Source organism: Cebidichthys violaceus, unplaced genomic scaffold (genome assembly GCF_023349555.1).
Source record: "Cebidichthys violaceus isolate CVI_PGR_0920_01 unplaced genomic scaffold, fCebVio1.0.p SCAF_48, whole genome shotgun sequence".
Classification (NCBI taxonomy): Eukaryota; Metazoa; Chordata; class Actinopteri; order Perciformes; family Stichaeidae; genus Cebidichthys; species Cebidichthys violaceus.
This window is the reverse complement of record NW_027176683.1, coordinates 944,141-956,339: the sequence shown is the minus strand read 5'-3', so window position 1 is coordinate 956,339 and position 12,199 is coordinate 944,141. Positions and strand designations below refer to the sequence as shown.

General features: G+C 44.7%; 1 protein-coding gene across 1 annotated transcript in view; it reads right to left on the bottom strand.

Annotated features, from left to right (window-relative positions):
- The window catches only part of tp53inp1 (tumor protein p53 inducible nuclear protein 1), a 13,361-nt gene extending 1,765 nt beyond the window's left edge, over positions 1 to 11,596 (bottom strand). Inside the window, exons 1-4 of the mRNA XM_068729913.1 lie at positions 11,318 to 11,596; positions 7,317 to 7,703; positions 3,500 to 4,028; positions 1 to 2,326 (exon numbers count right to left, since the gene is read on the bottom strand). The exon at positions 1 to 2,326 is cut by the window's left edge and continues 1,765 nt beyond it. Coding sequence (XP_068586014.1) covers positions 2,104 to 2,326; positions 3,500 to 4,028; positions 7,317 to 7,443 — 879 coding nt within the window. The 5' untranslated portion in view covers positions 7,444 to 7,703; positions 11,318 to 11,596 and the 3' untranslated portion in view covers positions 1 to 2,103. The remainder of the gene's footprint in view (positions 2,327 to 3,499; positions 4,029 to 7,316; positions 7,704 to 11,317) is intronic.
- Between the last annotated feature and the right edge of the window lie 603 nt (positions 11,597 to 12,199).

Sequence of the window (12,199 nt, the reverse complement as noted above, 5' to 3'; positions counted from 1 at the left end):
AAACCATTACAAACTCGTGAAAAGATTAAAAGATCATTGCTACTTTTTTGGTTTAAATATTTTTAACAGTTTAGCAAAATGTAACTAAGTTAACATGGAAAAATAGAATAGTTAAAAAGCAATAAAGTACATTTGAAAAACAAAGTTATGTAAAATACAAACATCTCCAACGGTCGACTGAAAGCGTCAACGAGTGAATTCTTTCACAACAAACACAAAAAACTCAAATGGATTTTCTCTCAAACATCTTTTTGTTTCGTTAAACGAGAGAACGCTCGCCGGGACGGAGCGGGAAAAGAAAAAAAGACCGAAACACGCAAACACGAATCGTCAGCCGTCAAGTACATCTGCATTTTCCTAGAGAGTGAAGGTGATTGGTTGTGACCCTGAGAAGTAGACTGCAGATTCATTTAAGAAACTAAATAATAACAACAATAAAAACAATAAAAACTCTTTTTCCATTTTCCGTTTTTCTCCCACCATCGTCACACAAACACAACTCTACAACCATGCAACAGATTGCACACTAACATGATCAAACATACTGAAGCAAGAAATAGACGCATATATACCGACTTCATACTGATATGTAATTTGTTTTTTTCTTTTCAAAAAAATATTTTGGAAGTTTTTTTTCAGTTTTTTTTTTTTAAATACATTTTTTTTGTTTGTACATTTCTATTCATCTCAAAGCTACCGTTAAAACAAGGCGTTTAGTGATATTTAACCCAGTATTTTTTTACTTTTTTTAATTTTCAAAAAAATATTGTGAAAAGTACTGAATTACAAAGTCAGAGGCAGGTTCATCCACACGAGCAGAGACGCTGAGACGAGATCTCTGACTTTATGAACTTTAAAGGCTGAAAAATCCCCTCAGAACAGCAGCTTTCAATTTGATTAACTGTTATCTAACAGAGCATGAAGTGATTCATGAAACTGTCGGTTCCTACACACTCCGTTTCCTCTGAGTGCAGCATGTTCACGCCAAAATGTCACAAAACTTTTGCGTTTAAGCGCAAACGGACCCTGAAAACAAAAGGTTTCTATGTCGAATATTTGAAGAAGCTCAACGACGATGCAGCGTCCAACTTCCATCCAGTTGGAGGACTGATAACGGCCGACATCTTCAGAGGCCGCGACGTCTTAAAGTCACAATCTATGGGCGTGAAACTCCCAAAGCACTAGAGCCTACGTTTCCCACAATGCAACGTGACCGTTTGTTTTCATCAGAGCCTCCCTGTCGGCTAAAGAGCGACGTCTTTCAAACTCTCAAACAGACTTTCTGTTATAATTAAAAGTTGTACATTGACTATGACGTCGTCCCTTTAATTGACCTTTTCTCCCGTGGCATTCTGGGAAACGTAGGAACTCGCTGTAAAAAAGTAGAACAAAGCAACATAACAGACTGTTTGAGGGGATTTTTGCTTTCTGACTCATTGCGTCACAACTTTCCTGCCGCACGGCGACGAGCACGACGTCACTACCGGCAACTTTTTACTTTTTTTTGTGGGGCAACTTCCACTGCACTGATTAAACGGCAACATTGTGCCGCTGCACCGTTCACGTGATTTCGAAAAGGTTCTGAAAAATGTCTCCTAAAAATGTGTAACCGTGAAGTTGCCACCGTGACACCACCGTGACATCACTGTGACATCACCGTGACATCACCTGAGCGTCCTGCCACGCTCGGTGAACCTGCCACTGAGTAAAGTGACCTACAGCATTGATTCTACTCATTAAGTTGTCCGTGAAGAAGAAGAAGAGATGGGTTGGGGGGGGGGGGGGGGGGCAGAGACCTTTATCTTCTCCTCAACATCAAGATGAAGGAGAATGGATGGATGATGAAGAGGAGGAGGAGGAGGAGGAGGAGGGGAAACTTCTCACCCACTGGCCACATGAAAAATGACAAATGAAAACAAAAGCCATTTCACCGTCCAATCAGATTTCAGATTGGGGGTGTGGCTGATGACACGTTGCTGGTGTTGAGTTCTTGATTAGAAAAGAATCAGAGGTGGCAGGGTTAGTCTCCCATCCTGCTTGAAGGACGGAGGTTGATGATGATGATGATGATGATGATGATGATGATGATGATGATGACGCCCATCAGAAGTTGAGGTGTCTCTGGCTCGGCTGGTGGAGGTGCGAGGTGCTGGTCTTCGGGGGCCGCAGCAGGTTGAGGCGTCGCAGCGCGTTGCGGGTCAGCGGTTGGTTGCGTTGGCCGGCGTTGCCGTCCCGCTGCTGCAGGAGGCCGGCGCGGGCGGAGAGCGCCGCGGCGTAGCACGCCGAGTGGAGGCTGGAGCGCCGCGGGACCACCGCCACCTCCTGCCTGCAGGGCGGGGGGGGGGGGGGCAGAGACAGAAGGAGAGCGGTGTTAGATGAAGCCGAGTGTACTTCATTATTAACTCTCAAATATTAAAAGTTACTGTGAGGAACTTCTTTGGTTCTGTTGGTCCCTGTGGACTAAAGCTGTAGTGTCTCTGAGCACCAGAGTCCCTCTAGAAAACCTCTCATTCTACTGCAGCAGGGTCTGACAGTCTGACCCTCTCAGTCCTGGTTCTGGTTCTCCCGTGCCTCCCTTCCCTCCAGAGGGTCCAGCAATACGTCCTGGGTCTCCAGCAGAGAGGAGAAGCTCTGGTCCTGGAGGAGGAGGAGGAGGAGGAGGAGGAGGAGGAGGAGGAGACGCTGCTGCTGCTGCCGGGAGCTGAGCTCTCCTCCTCCCCTCTGGAGCTCCGGATCTGGGTCTGTCCACGGTGGACCGGTCTCTGCTGGAGGATCTGGGTCCGTCCACGGTGGACCGGTCTCTGCTGGTGGATCTGGGTCTTGTCCACGGTGGACCAGGTCTCTGCTGGAGTCTGAGCTGAAGGAGGTTCTGGTGAACCTGCATGAGTTCATCTGGTTTCACCAGAATCCGACCCGGTGGCTCCGATGACATCATTAAGAATAACTCTATAGAAACAGACCATCTTCTCTCTGATGGTCTCTGTGCTGATGGAGGTCTGATAGAGGACCAGGACTACACTGAGACTGGTTCATATAGAGGACCAGGACTACACTGAGACTGGTTCATATAGAGGACCAGGACTACAGTGAGACTGGTTCACATAGAGGATCAGGACTACACTGAGACTGGTTCATATAGAGGATCAGGACTACACTGAGACTGGTTCATATAGAGGACCAGGACTACACTGAGACTGGTTCATACAGAGGATCAGGACTACACTGAGACTGGTTAATATAGAGGACCAGGACTACACTGAGACTGGTTCATATAGAGGACCAGGACTACACTGAGACTGGTTCATACAGAGGATCAGGACTACACTGAGACTGGTTCATATAGAGGACCAGGACTACACTGAGACTGGTTCATACAGAGGATCAGGACTACACTGAGACTGGTTCATATAGAGGACCAGGACTACACTGAGACTGGTTCAGGACCAGTTTAAAGTTCCTCACAGTGACCTTAAAGTGAAGAGGTTCCTCAGGACGTTACCTGTGTCGAGGGCCGTCCAGCGTGCGTCGTCCCTTCTCTTTCCCGGTGGAGGGCGTCATGGCGACGGGCACGTTTTCAGGCAACAAGCCGAGCTCCAGGTCGAGGGAGCGCGGCAGGGGGTCCAGGCTGATCCTGGGGGGGCTGCGGTGGGCGTACACCGACATGCTGGGGTGCTCGATCAGCAGGTTCTCCAGAGGACTGGCCTCCAGGAGGATGGGCTGGACGCCGCGGCCCGTGAAGCACGGCGGCGGCGTGACGAACCAGCTCTCCTCCAGGGAGGAGGCGTCCAGACGGAGGAACCCGTTCTCCTCCTGCTCCTCTTCCTCCTCGTCCTCGTCCTCCTCTGCGCCGCCGTCCGGGTCGGTGTCGGCCGTGGAGTTGAGGGAGGTGCAGGAGGCGTAGCGGATCGGGGGGCTGGCCATGGGGGAGGGGATCATCACCAGGTCCTCCTCTTCCTCCTCCTCCTCCTCCTCCTCAGGACCAGCTGTGGATCCAGAGAGGCCGTCACGCTGACCGGAGCGGGCTTCAGCTGCAGAGACACAAACAGCTGGAATCAGTCATGTGATCCAGTCATGAGGCATTATGTAATTGTAACTTTTGGTGAATTTAGTAATAATATGAATGTTGTCTTTCCTCTAGTCTGGAAGAAGACGAGTTATGGAAGAAAAACAGATCAAAACGTCTAAATTAATCAGTGCATGAAAAAGAAAAAGCCAATAAAAGAGTTTTTAAGAGTCTCAAATCTGGATCACTAGCGGCTCTAATATCTCATGTATGAATCTAGAATAGGTTTAGTTTGGGTTAGGATTAACCCGAACCGAGCCTGTATTTAAACAGTCTGTGGTTTCACTGGCAGTGTAATACCCGAAGTAGACCAGCAGGGGGCGCTGTGGCCTGTCTGAGCAGCAGCTGTCAGACGTAAACAAGGATTTTCTGACGACTCAGCATCACGTGACCCTGTCTCCATTTAATACGTTTATTATTACACTTTTAAATGTCCTGATGAGAAGAGATTTTGGTAAAAATCCATAAAGACAAATTTAAAGTTTTTTAAGTTGTTGTTTTTTTTTTAAATATGCAAATAATGAATATCATTTTCCTACATTTCCAAAACTTAAATCTGAACATTTGATAAAACCAGGTTCAACATTCTTCTTTCACTCATAAATAAGCGGTATAAAGAGCCATAAAAACAATGTTTGCAGTAGTGAAATGTTAAAAGTCAAAATGTGACCGTCGGCCGTTCTTCGGATCCAACACATCCTCTGAGTCATGAAGGGACCAGGAGCTCCAGCTGGAGACTAGAAATAACAGACGCCTCCCTCTGGACCTCACTTCTGTTTAAGGGCTGACTCTCCTGCAGCCGGTGACAGAATGACTGTGTGTGTTTTCACCGTCTGCAGGATGCATTCAACATGTCCCCCCCCCCCCCCCCCCAGAGGAATCCTTGTTTACACACAACAGGCCTGAGTGCTGAGTCAGCAGATCTCCTGCAGGACACGGAGGGTTTTAGGTCTTTATGGGGAATAACGTGAACAACGAAATATAACTATTGAGACCTGTCAATCACTGTGTAGCCCCGCCCCTAAAGCATCCCCTGCTTTATGGTCTGTTTGACTCTAAATGGAGCATAATGTACTAAATGAACATCATGCTGTATTGAAGAAGACTGTAAACTAGAGATTGAGACCATAAACTCATGTTTACAATGTTTACTGAGGGAATAAATCAAGAGAGAAGTAGAGTCATTTTAGACTAGACTTCTATACAACCAGAGGAGTCGCCCCCTGGTGGACACTAGAGAGAATGCAAGTTTAACACATGAAGCTCTGAAGAACTGGGAGGTTGAAGTCTGTTTTAATGGTGATATAATATAAAAATAATAACACAAAGATACAGACGTGACGAGTTTATAGGTAGGATTTGTTAAATTAAGAAGACAGGAGGTCTGAGAGACTCGACTTCAGTCTTCTGAAGGGATTTATGTTCTTAAACAAGCAGTTTGGATATTTCTCCAGCAGCAGAGGAGCTCTGTGTGCGTCGGGGTAACGAGGTCAGAGTGGATTATAAACGAACCGGCTGACCTCTCACACACACACACACACACACACACACACACACACACACACACACACACACACACACACACACACACACACACACACACACACACAAAGTATTTAAATATCTTTGAGAGTTTTTAATGTCAGTAATCATCCACACAAGAACTGAAACAATGATTTAAAACAAACTATCACAACAAAGAACAAGAGGATAAATCTATATATATATTAAGTACATGATGGGTTTTTTTGCAGCTAAAACACAATGTTGCATTAAACTACAATACTCTAAGTAACTGTACTGTTGTACTTTTATATTAGTCATTGCAGAGGGGAACGTTATGTTAAAATATGCAAATGAGGCATTATGTAATGGTGAACTAAACCTTTAACTAAAGAACATTAAACGTCTTTCAACCATCGGTTTACTTTGAACCAGATCTGTGTTATTTGGGTGTTTTCCTCACATCAGATCTATTAAACCTAATAAACTCTTCATCAAACCATCTGAGGAACCGCTGAGCTCTGGTTAGTCTTTGTGCCGAGCTCAGCTGGACTCCATGAACGGTCTAGACCTCTACGATGGGTCCAGGTGAGTGTATTTAGGATGAATGCTGGCGGCCGCTCCGTGCCCGTACATGTCTCTGGACCACAGCTCCGCCGGCCGCTATTTATACCTCCTCCGGTTCTCTCCGCGCTTTTGTTTGGCGTGTTTACAGGTCGACCGTCAACTGAACGACGGCCCCCAGACTGGACCGAGTCAGCGTCTGCATGCCCCCCCCCCCGTTTAAAGTATTCACACAGCTGTGGAATCTGAGACGGGTCAAGAAGGTTCAAGACCGGCGGAGGGTGAACGGTGGGCCAAACAAAGCTGAGCTCCACCCCGAGTCTCTGCAGTGTGTCATGTTTCTGTGTACAGTGTGTGTGTGTGTGTGTGTGTGTGTGTGTGTGTGCCAGGAAACTTCGACCTGCCATTAAAAACAGTCTAAAGTTAAACTGTATCTGTCATTCTGAATGTTGGATTATTTTCTCTTTTTGCTCCGTTAGTTTGGAAATAAACCCTCTAAAGCAGACGTTGAGTCAGGACTGTCTCGTCAGAGCTTTCGACTGATGTTGTGGACTTCATCTGCGGGTGGGTTTTTAATATAAGTGTAAAATAAAAGCTCTTCATTTAAACAAAATTTCTCCAGATTTAACTGGTTTTAAACAGAGTTTGTTTGGAAGTGGTCGTGGTGACGTCACGCGGCAGTTCGTGGACTGACGTTTTGAAGACTCTAGTTCAACGTTTTGGTCGTCGCCATCTTGGTTTTTTTTGCAACCAGAAGTGACACAAGAGGGTGGAGCTAAGTGCAACCGAACGCTGAATAAGACATTTATAGGACTAAATTGTTACAATTAACTTTTCATGAAGAGGAAACACTGTGAGAGAGTTACGGTTGTAAGACGAGACAGGTGATTGACGGCTAAACAACATGTCAATCAGCGTGTAGCCCCGCCCCTAAAGCATCCCCTGCTTTATGGTCTGTGTGACTCTAAATGGAGCATAATGTACTAAATGAACATCATGCTGTATTGAAGAAGACTGTAAACTAGAGATTGAGACCATAAACTCATGTTTACAATGTTTACTGAGGGAATAAATCAAGAGAGAAGTAGAGTCATTTTAGACTAGACTTCTATACAACCAGAGGAGTCGCCCCCTGGTGGACACTAGAGAGAATGCAGCTTTAACACGTGAAGCGTTGTCTTCTTACCCAGGTAGTTGACCAGGATCCAGTCTTCTTCATCCTCCTCTTCCTCCTTGCCGTCTCCGTTCCCGCCGCGTTGACTCAGCTCCTCGGCGCCGTCCCCGAACAGAGCGCTGGTGAACCTCTGGAACATCCCGGGACGTCCTGCGGGGGCGCGAGGCCAAGGGAGGAGGGGCTGCTGGGGGGGGAGGAGGAGGAGGAGGAGGAGGCGCGTTGCTCGGGGCGACGGCGGGGAGGCGTGGCGTCGCTCGCTTTGGTCATCAGCTGCGGGGTTCGCGGCTCGGGGAACGCTCCGGAGAGGTGCTAAAGTGCGTGAACAGAGGTGTGGTCATGGATCATCTGTGGCTGGACATCGCTCAACGTCGGGCAGAGTGCAAAAGTACAAAACGAGCCCTGAGAGGAGAAAAGAGAAGAGAGAGTGACTCCAAGTGTGAGGATGAAACGTGGAACACTTTCGTCTTTCCAACGCCGAACGTCTCACATTCGAGACTCGAACAGAGAGCTGCAGACCTCGGTCCTAAAACCCTAAAAATAAATGAATAAATAGAGATACGCACTTGTTCAACTAAGTCTGAACAATTATCAGATGCTCTGTGAATGCATCAAACATCTTGGGCGAAGTGCTGCAGGAATGAGTCCTACAACCCAATAATGAGTCAGCATTTTACACTTCCTGTCTCCTCGTCTTGAAGTTAAAGTTTATTGAACGTGTTTCTGGTTAGAGGAATGAAATAAAGTCTGTGTTTCAACACAAAGGATTGCAACCTTTAGTCGTCTGATATAAAACAGGTCAGTTAACGGCAGTAACATCCAGCGGTTACAGACGTTTACGTCCAATATTCTCTCTTTTAGCTCCGTTTTTGGTCTCCTCCACCACAAATCTGTCTCTTTAGCTGCTAAATGCTCCACTTTGTTCACCAGCTGGTCTCTAAACGAGTCTGTAACTGAGTCTGTCTGTAACTGAGTCTGTCTGTAACCGACTCAGTGTTAAAATGTTTACAGTGATATTTAGGGGGAGGAGTCTTGGAGTGTATGAGGAGTTATAAAATAGAATGTGGGTCAGACGGTGGTTTGGAAAGACGAGAATGTCAGCCAGTAATTATCGAGTTACTGACCCTCACAGAGATATACTGTAAATACTGTGAACGCTTAGTGCCGCTCTGATGCCCGTCGACGTGTTCCTTTGTTTCACTGAATGTCGGCCATTTTAGTCCAGATCTATTTTAAAAAAAGATATATTTAGACCTCAACAGAGCAGAAGTTGATGGGACATTTATATTATTACGTATTAATCCAGTAAGTTATGGGCCATTATAATATATATATATATATATATATATATATATATATATATATATTGTAGCATTAAAACCATAATTTAATATGTAGACCATGATGTATGATAACTGAGAACAGTTGGATGTAAACAAACCTCATAAAACATTAGAATATGTATTTCTAATCATCGCCTGCTACTGAAAGCGCCTCAGTGTATTTGAGAATGTAAAAAAGAAAGTTATAAAAGCCACTAAAGTCATGAGCGTCTCTGAGGCAGCAGCTGCACTTTCTTCAGTTACTGAGCTGACGGAGGCGAGCGGTGTTTTATTCAACAGTAGATAAAGAGACACACAGCTGGCCGGCAGCCGGTCTGCTGCTCTCAGAACAGTCTTTCATGGAGAGGAACGCATTAGTGGACGGAATAAGAAGTGATCGGCGTCGCAGCTGCTGTATGAAGGGAGGAGGGAGTGAGGGAGTGAGGGAGGAGGAGGCTTCCTTTGGCACAGTATCACTGGACTACAGCCAAGAGGCCGGTGTCCTCCTGTGGACGGCTCTGCCCTGTGTTTTGCCTCTGAGGCGACATACTGAGCTCTGATTGGTGGAAGCAGACAGACGTGACTCAGGGTGGAAAACTACCGTGATAGTTTGATGTGAAGAATGTTATTACATTATTTTATTGTATTTAAGTTCAAAATTGTATTCTACTTTATTGTTGATTTATTTAGCACATTTTATTTTATTTATGTTGTTATTATATTATATTTATTATTACATGTAGATGATTTTATTTCACGATTTTACTGTTGTTTCCATTATTATAGCTTTTAAATCTATTTTATTATACTTTTATCATTTTATTGTCATGTGTGCAAAATTGGCAAACTGTTGAATTTATTCTGTCTTTTCTGTTGTTTATAATATTTATAATACATACATGTGTAAAAGAAAATGCATTCAAGTTGTTGTATGGGGACAAAAAGGACAAAATGTGTCAAAAAGTGTTTTAAACCAGGACGCTGACATGAACAGGTTTTTGTAAACTAGCATGAACGCCTCATTAGCTGCCTTATGCGTAAACTATTTCAGTGAAACACAAACTCCGTGTTTTCCCCCACCAGCACCTGAACGCACCCTAGATGCGGAAGAGAACGCGTGTTGACGGCGGTGATGCGTTCAAACACTCGCGTACCAGCTCGTATTTCTCAGTTGTCTTATTCATTACACGGCGAAAGAAAAGGAGAAAAACACAAAAGCCTCTTTTTTTTCCTGCAGAACAAAAGCCGAAACTCCGCCTCTGTAAACACGGAGAGACAGAAAGGTTTTAAGTGAAGGACCAAATAACCTCCTCCTCCTCCTCCTCATCGGGTGGAATAACCTCCATATGAAGTCAGGCCGTGGTAATAATCTCGGAGCACAAAGGAAAGCTCCTCTGGGTGTGTTTCTACAGGAGATTAATGTCAGTCAACGGGGTCACTGAGTCATAGCTGAGGCTTTCTAGTGAACGACACCGCAATAAATGCTTCTTATTACATCATGACCTATTCAAGAGAAAACATAGACGCTTAATGAAACCTGATGTGAATACAGTATGCAGGCTGCAGGCTAAACGAGAGGTTTCATGGCTGTTTGATGAGGCAGAAACAGAGAAATATGAGAGTTCATTATTATAATAAGAGGCTGCGCTCGTGTTTTTACACTTTACAGGTTATTTGGGCAGCAGCGGTAAAGATTAACTGCACGATCAGCTATTTAATGATACATAAAGTTTATAGAGTGTCCGGAATACATGAAGGAATCCTGTATCACGCCACCATAACACACTATAATGTATTTACAGTTATTTGTGGGATTGTAAACACTTAATTCTCACTAATAATGAACGTACAATGATATAAAACAGGGATAAGCAGTAAATTCATCGAATGTGTGGAAATAAAGTGACTAGATGTTGAATATTCTGCAGAAAGAGGTCTGTAAACTAACGCTTATTCTCATTTTAATACTTCACTTTCTCATTATCTGTGTATATAATCGATTTGTTTTGCTTTATAAACAACAGAAAACAGTGTAAGATAATCCTGGAGTCAAAGTTTGTTCGACAAACAGTCAGAAACTAACATTTTAAAAGAGACTTGAGAAGAGCAGCCAGTCCTCCTTCAAAAAAAGCAGAAAACAGCGCGTGTTTGACGTTTTTACTTAATAAATGACCAATTATCAAAATGGTTATCGATTAGCAATCACGTCGAGGGAGTAATAAACTCATCGGCTAACTGTTTCAGCCCAAACGTGATTCACCGACCAGTCTGTGAGCCAAAAACACCCCAAAAAGATGAGAATGTGGAGCAGCAGACGGCCTGTTGTTACAAAAGAGAAAAGGGGGAGGAGCCTGAAACTCTACACCAACCGAAGTCTGCGTGTTAAACTACAACATAATCAAGAAAATACTTCTAAAAAACACACAAAAGAACTTCCAAGTAGTTTTACTCGAGGGGAAACACCACGTTCTGCAGCGCGAGCGCGGCCGACCTCACAGCTCGCGCTGCAGAGTGAGCGGAATACAAAACGCGTCGTAAACGTTCAAAAACGCGTCGTAGCGTCTTTTGATAAACGTCTTGTTTGTTTTAGTAGAAAGCGTCTCTACTGTAACGTGCTGGGTAAAGAGCACTGGCGTCCGGTTTAAGAGGCACCGGAGCCGTTAACGGCCACCGAGAGGAACACAAAGAACTCACCTGCGGCAGAGAGAGAGAGAGGATGTAAACCGAGGATTTAAAAAAATAAATCCGTAAAGACTGAGGTAGACGCGTTACTTTTCGAAAAATAGAAAAACTTCAGGTTTCTTCTTAGAAGAAATAAAATATATATATATATATATATATATATATATATATATATATATATAAAAAATAACCGTTGATTTAAGGACTGTCCATCGGGAGTTCGGCTCGGTTTTCTTTCCTCTCTTTTTCTTGTTTCCTTCAGTCCCGTTTCCTCCTCCCCGACTGCTCCTTCCTTCTTTTGTTGTTGTTGTGGAGCTCCAACAGCTGATCGACGTGACGTCAGCCCCTGAGCAGTCCTATCGGAGGAGCCGGGCCCCGGAGCGGCTCGACCAATCACACGCGGCGTTACGGCCTGTCACCAACACACGTGACCTGCTCCTCCTAGCCCCTCCCCCCTCCTAGTTTTCCCTGAAAAGGGCATGACTGGGCAAAGCGCTGGAGTAGCGAACTGCACCAGAACTGGGTTTTCTCCTCCATGATGTTACATAAGCAGAACATCCGGGTCGAGCTGCAGGGTTTCCTGTTTTCTTTAAGTACCAACACATCCGAATGATGTCAACATGTAAGAGTACACGTTATTATAACGTTTACACGATAGAGCCATGAAACAGAGCAGAAGAACACAAGCTGTTAAAACTGACCAGTGAGGCTGACTTCACTGCATTTAACTCCTCACTGTCTGTAAATACTGACTTCACTGCATTTAACTCCTCACACTGTCTGCAAATACTGACTTCACTGCATTTAACTTCACACAGTCTGTAAATACTGACTTCACTGCATTCAACTCCTCACACTGTCTGTAAATACTGACTTCACTGCATTTAACTTCAC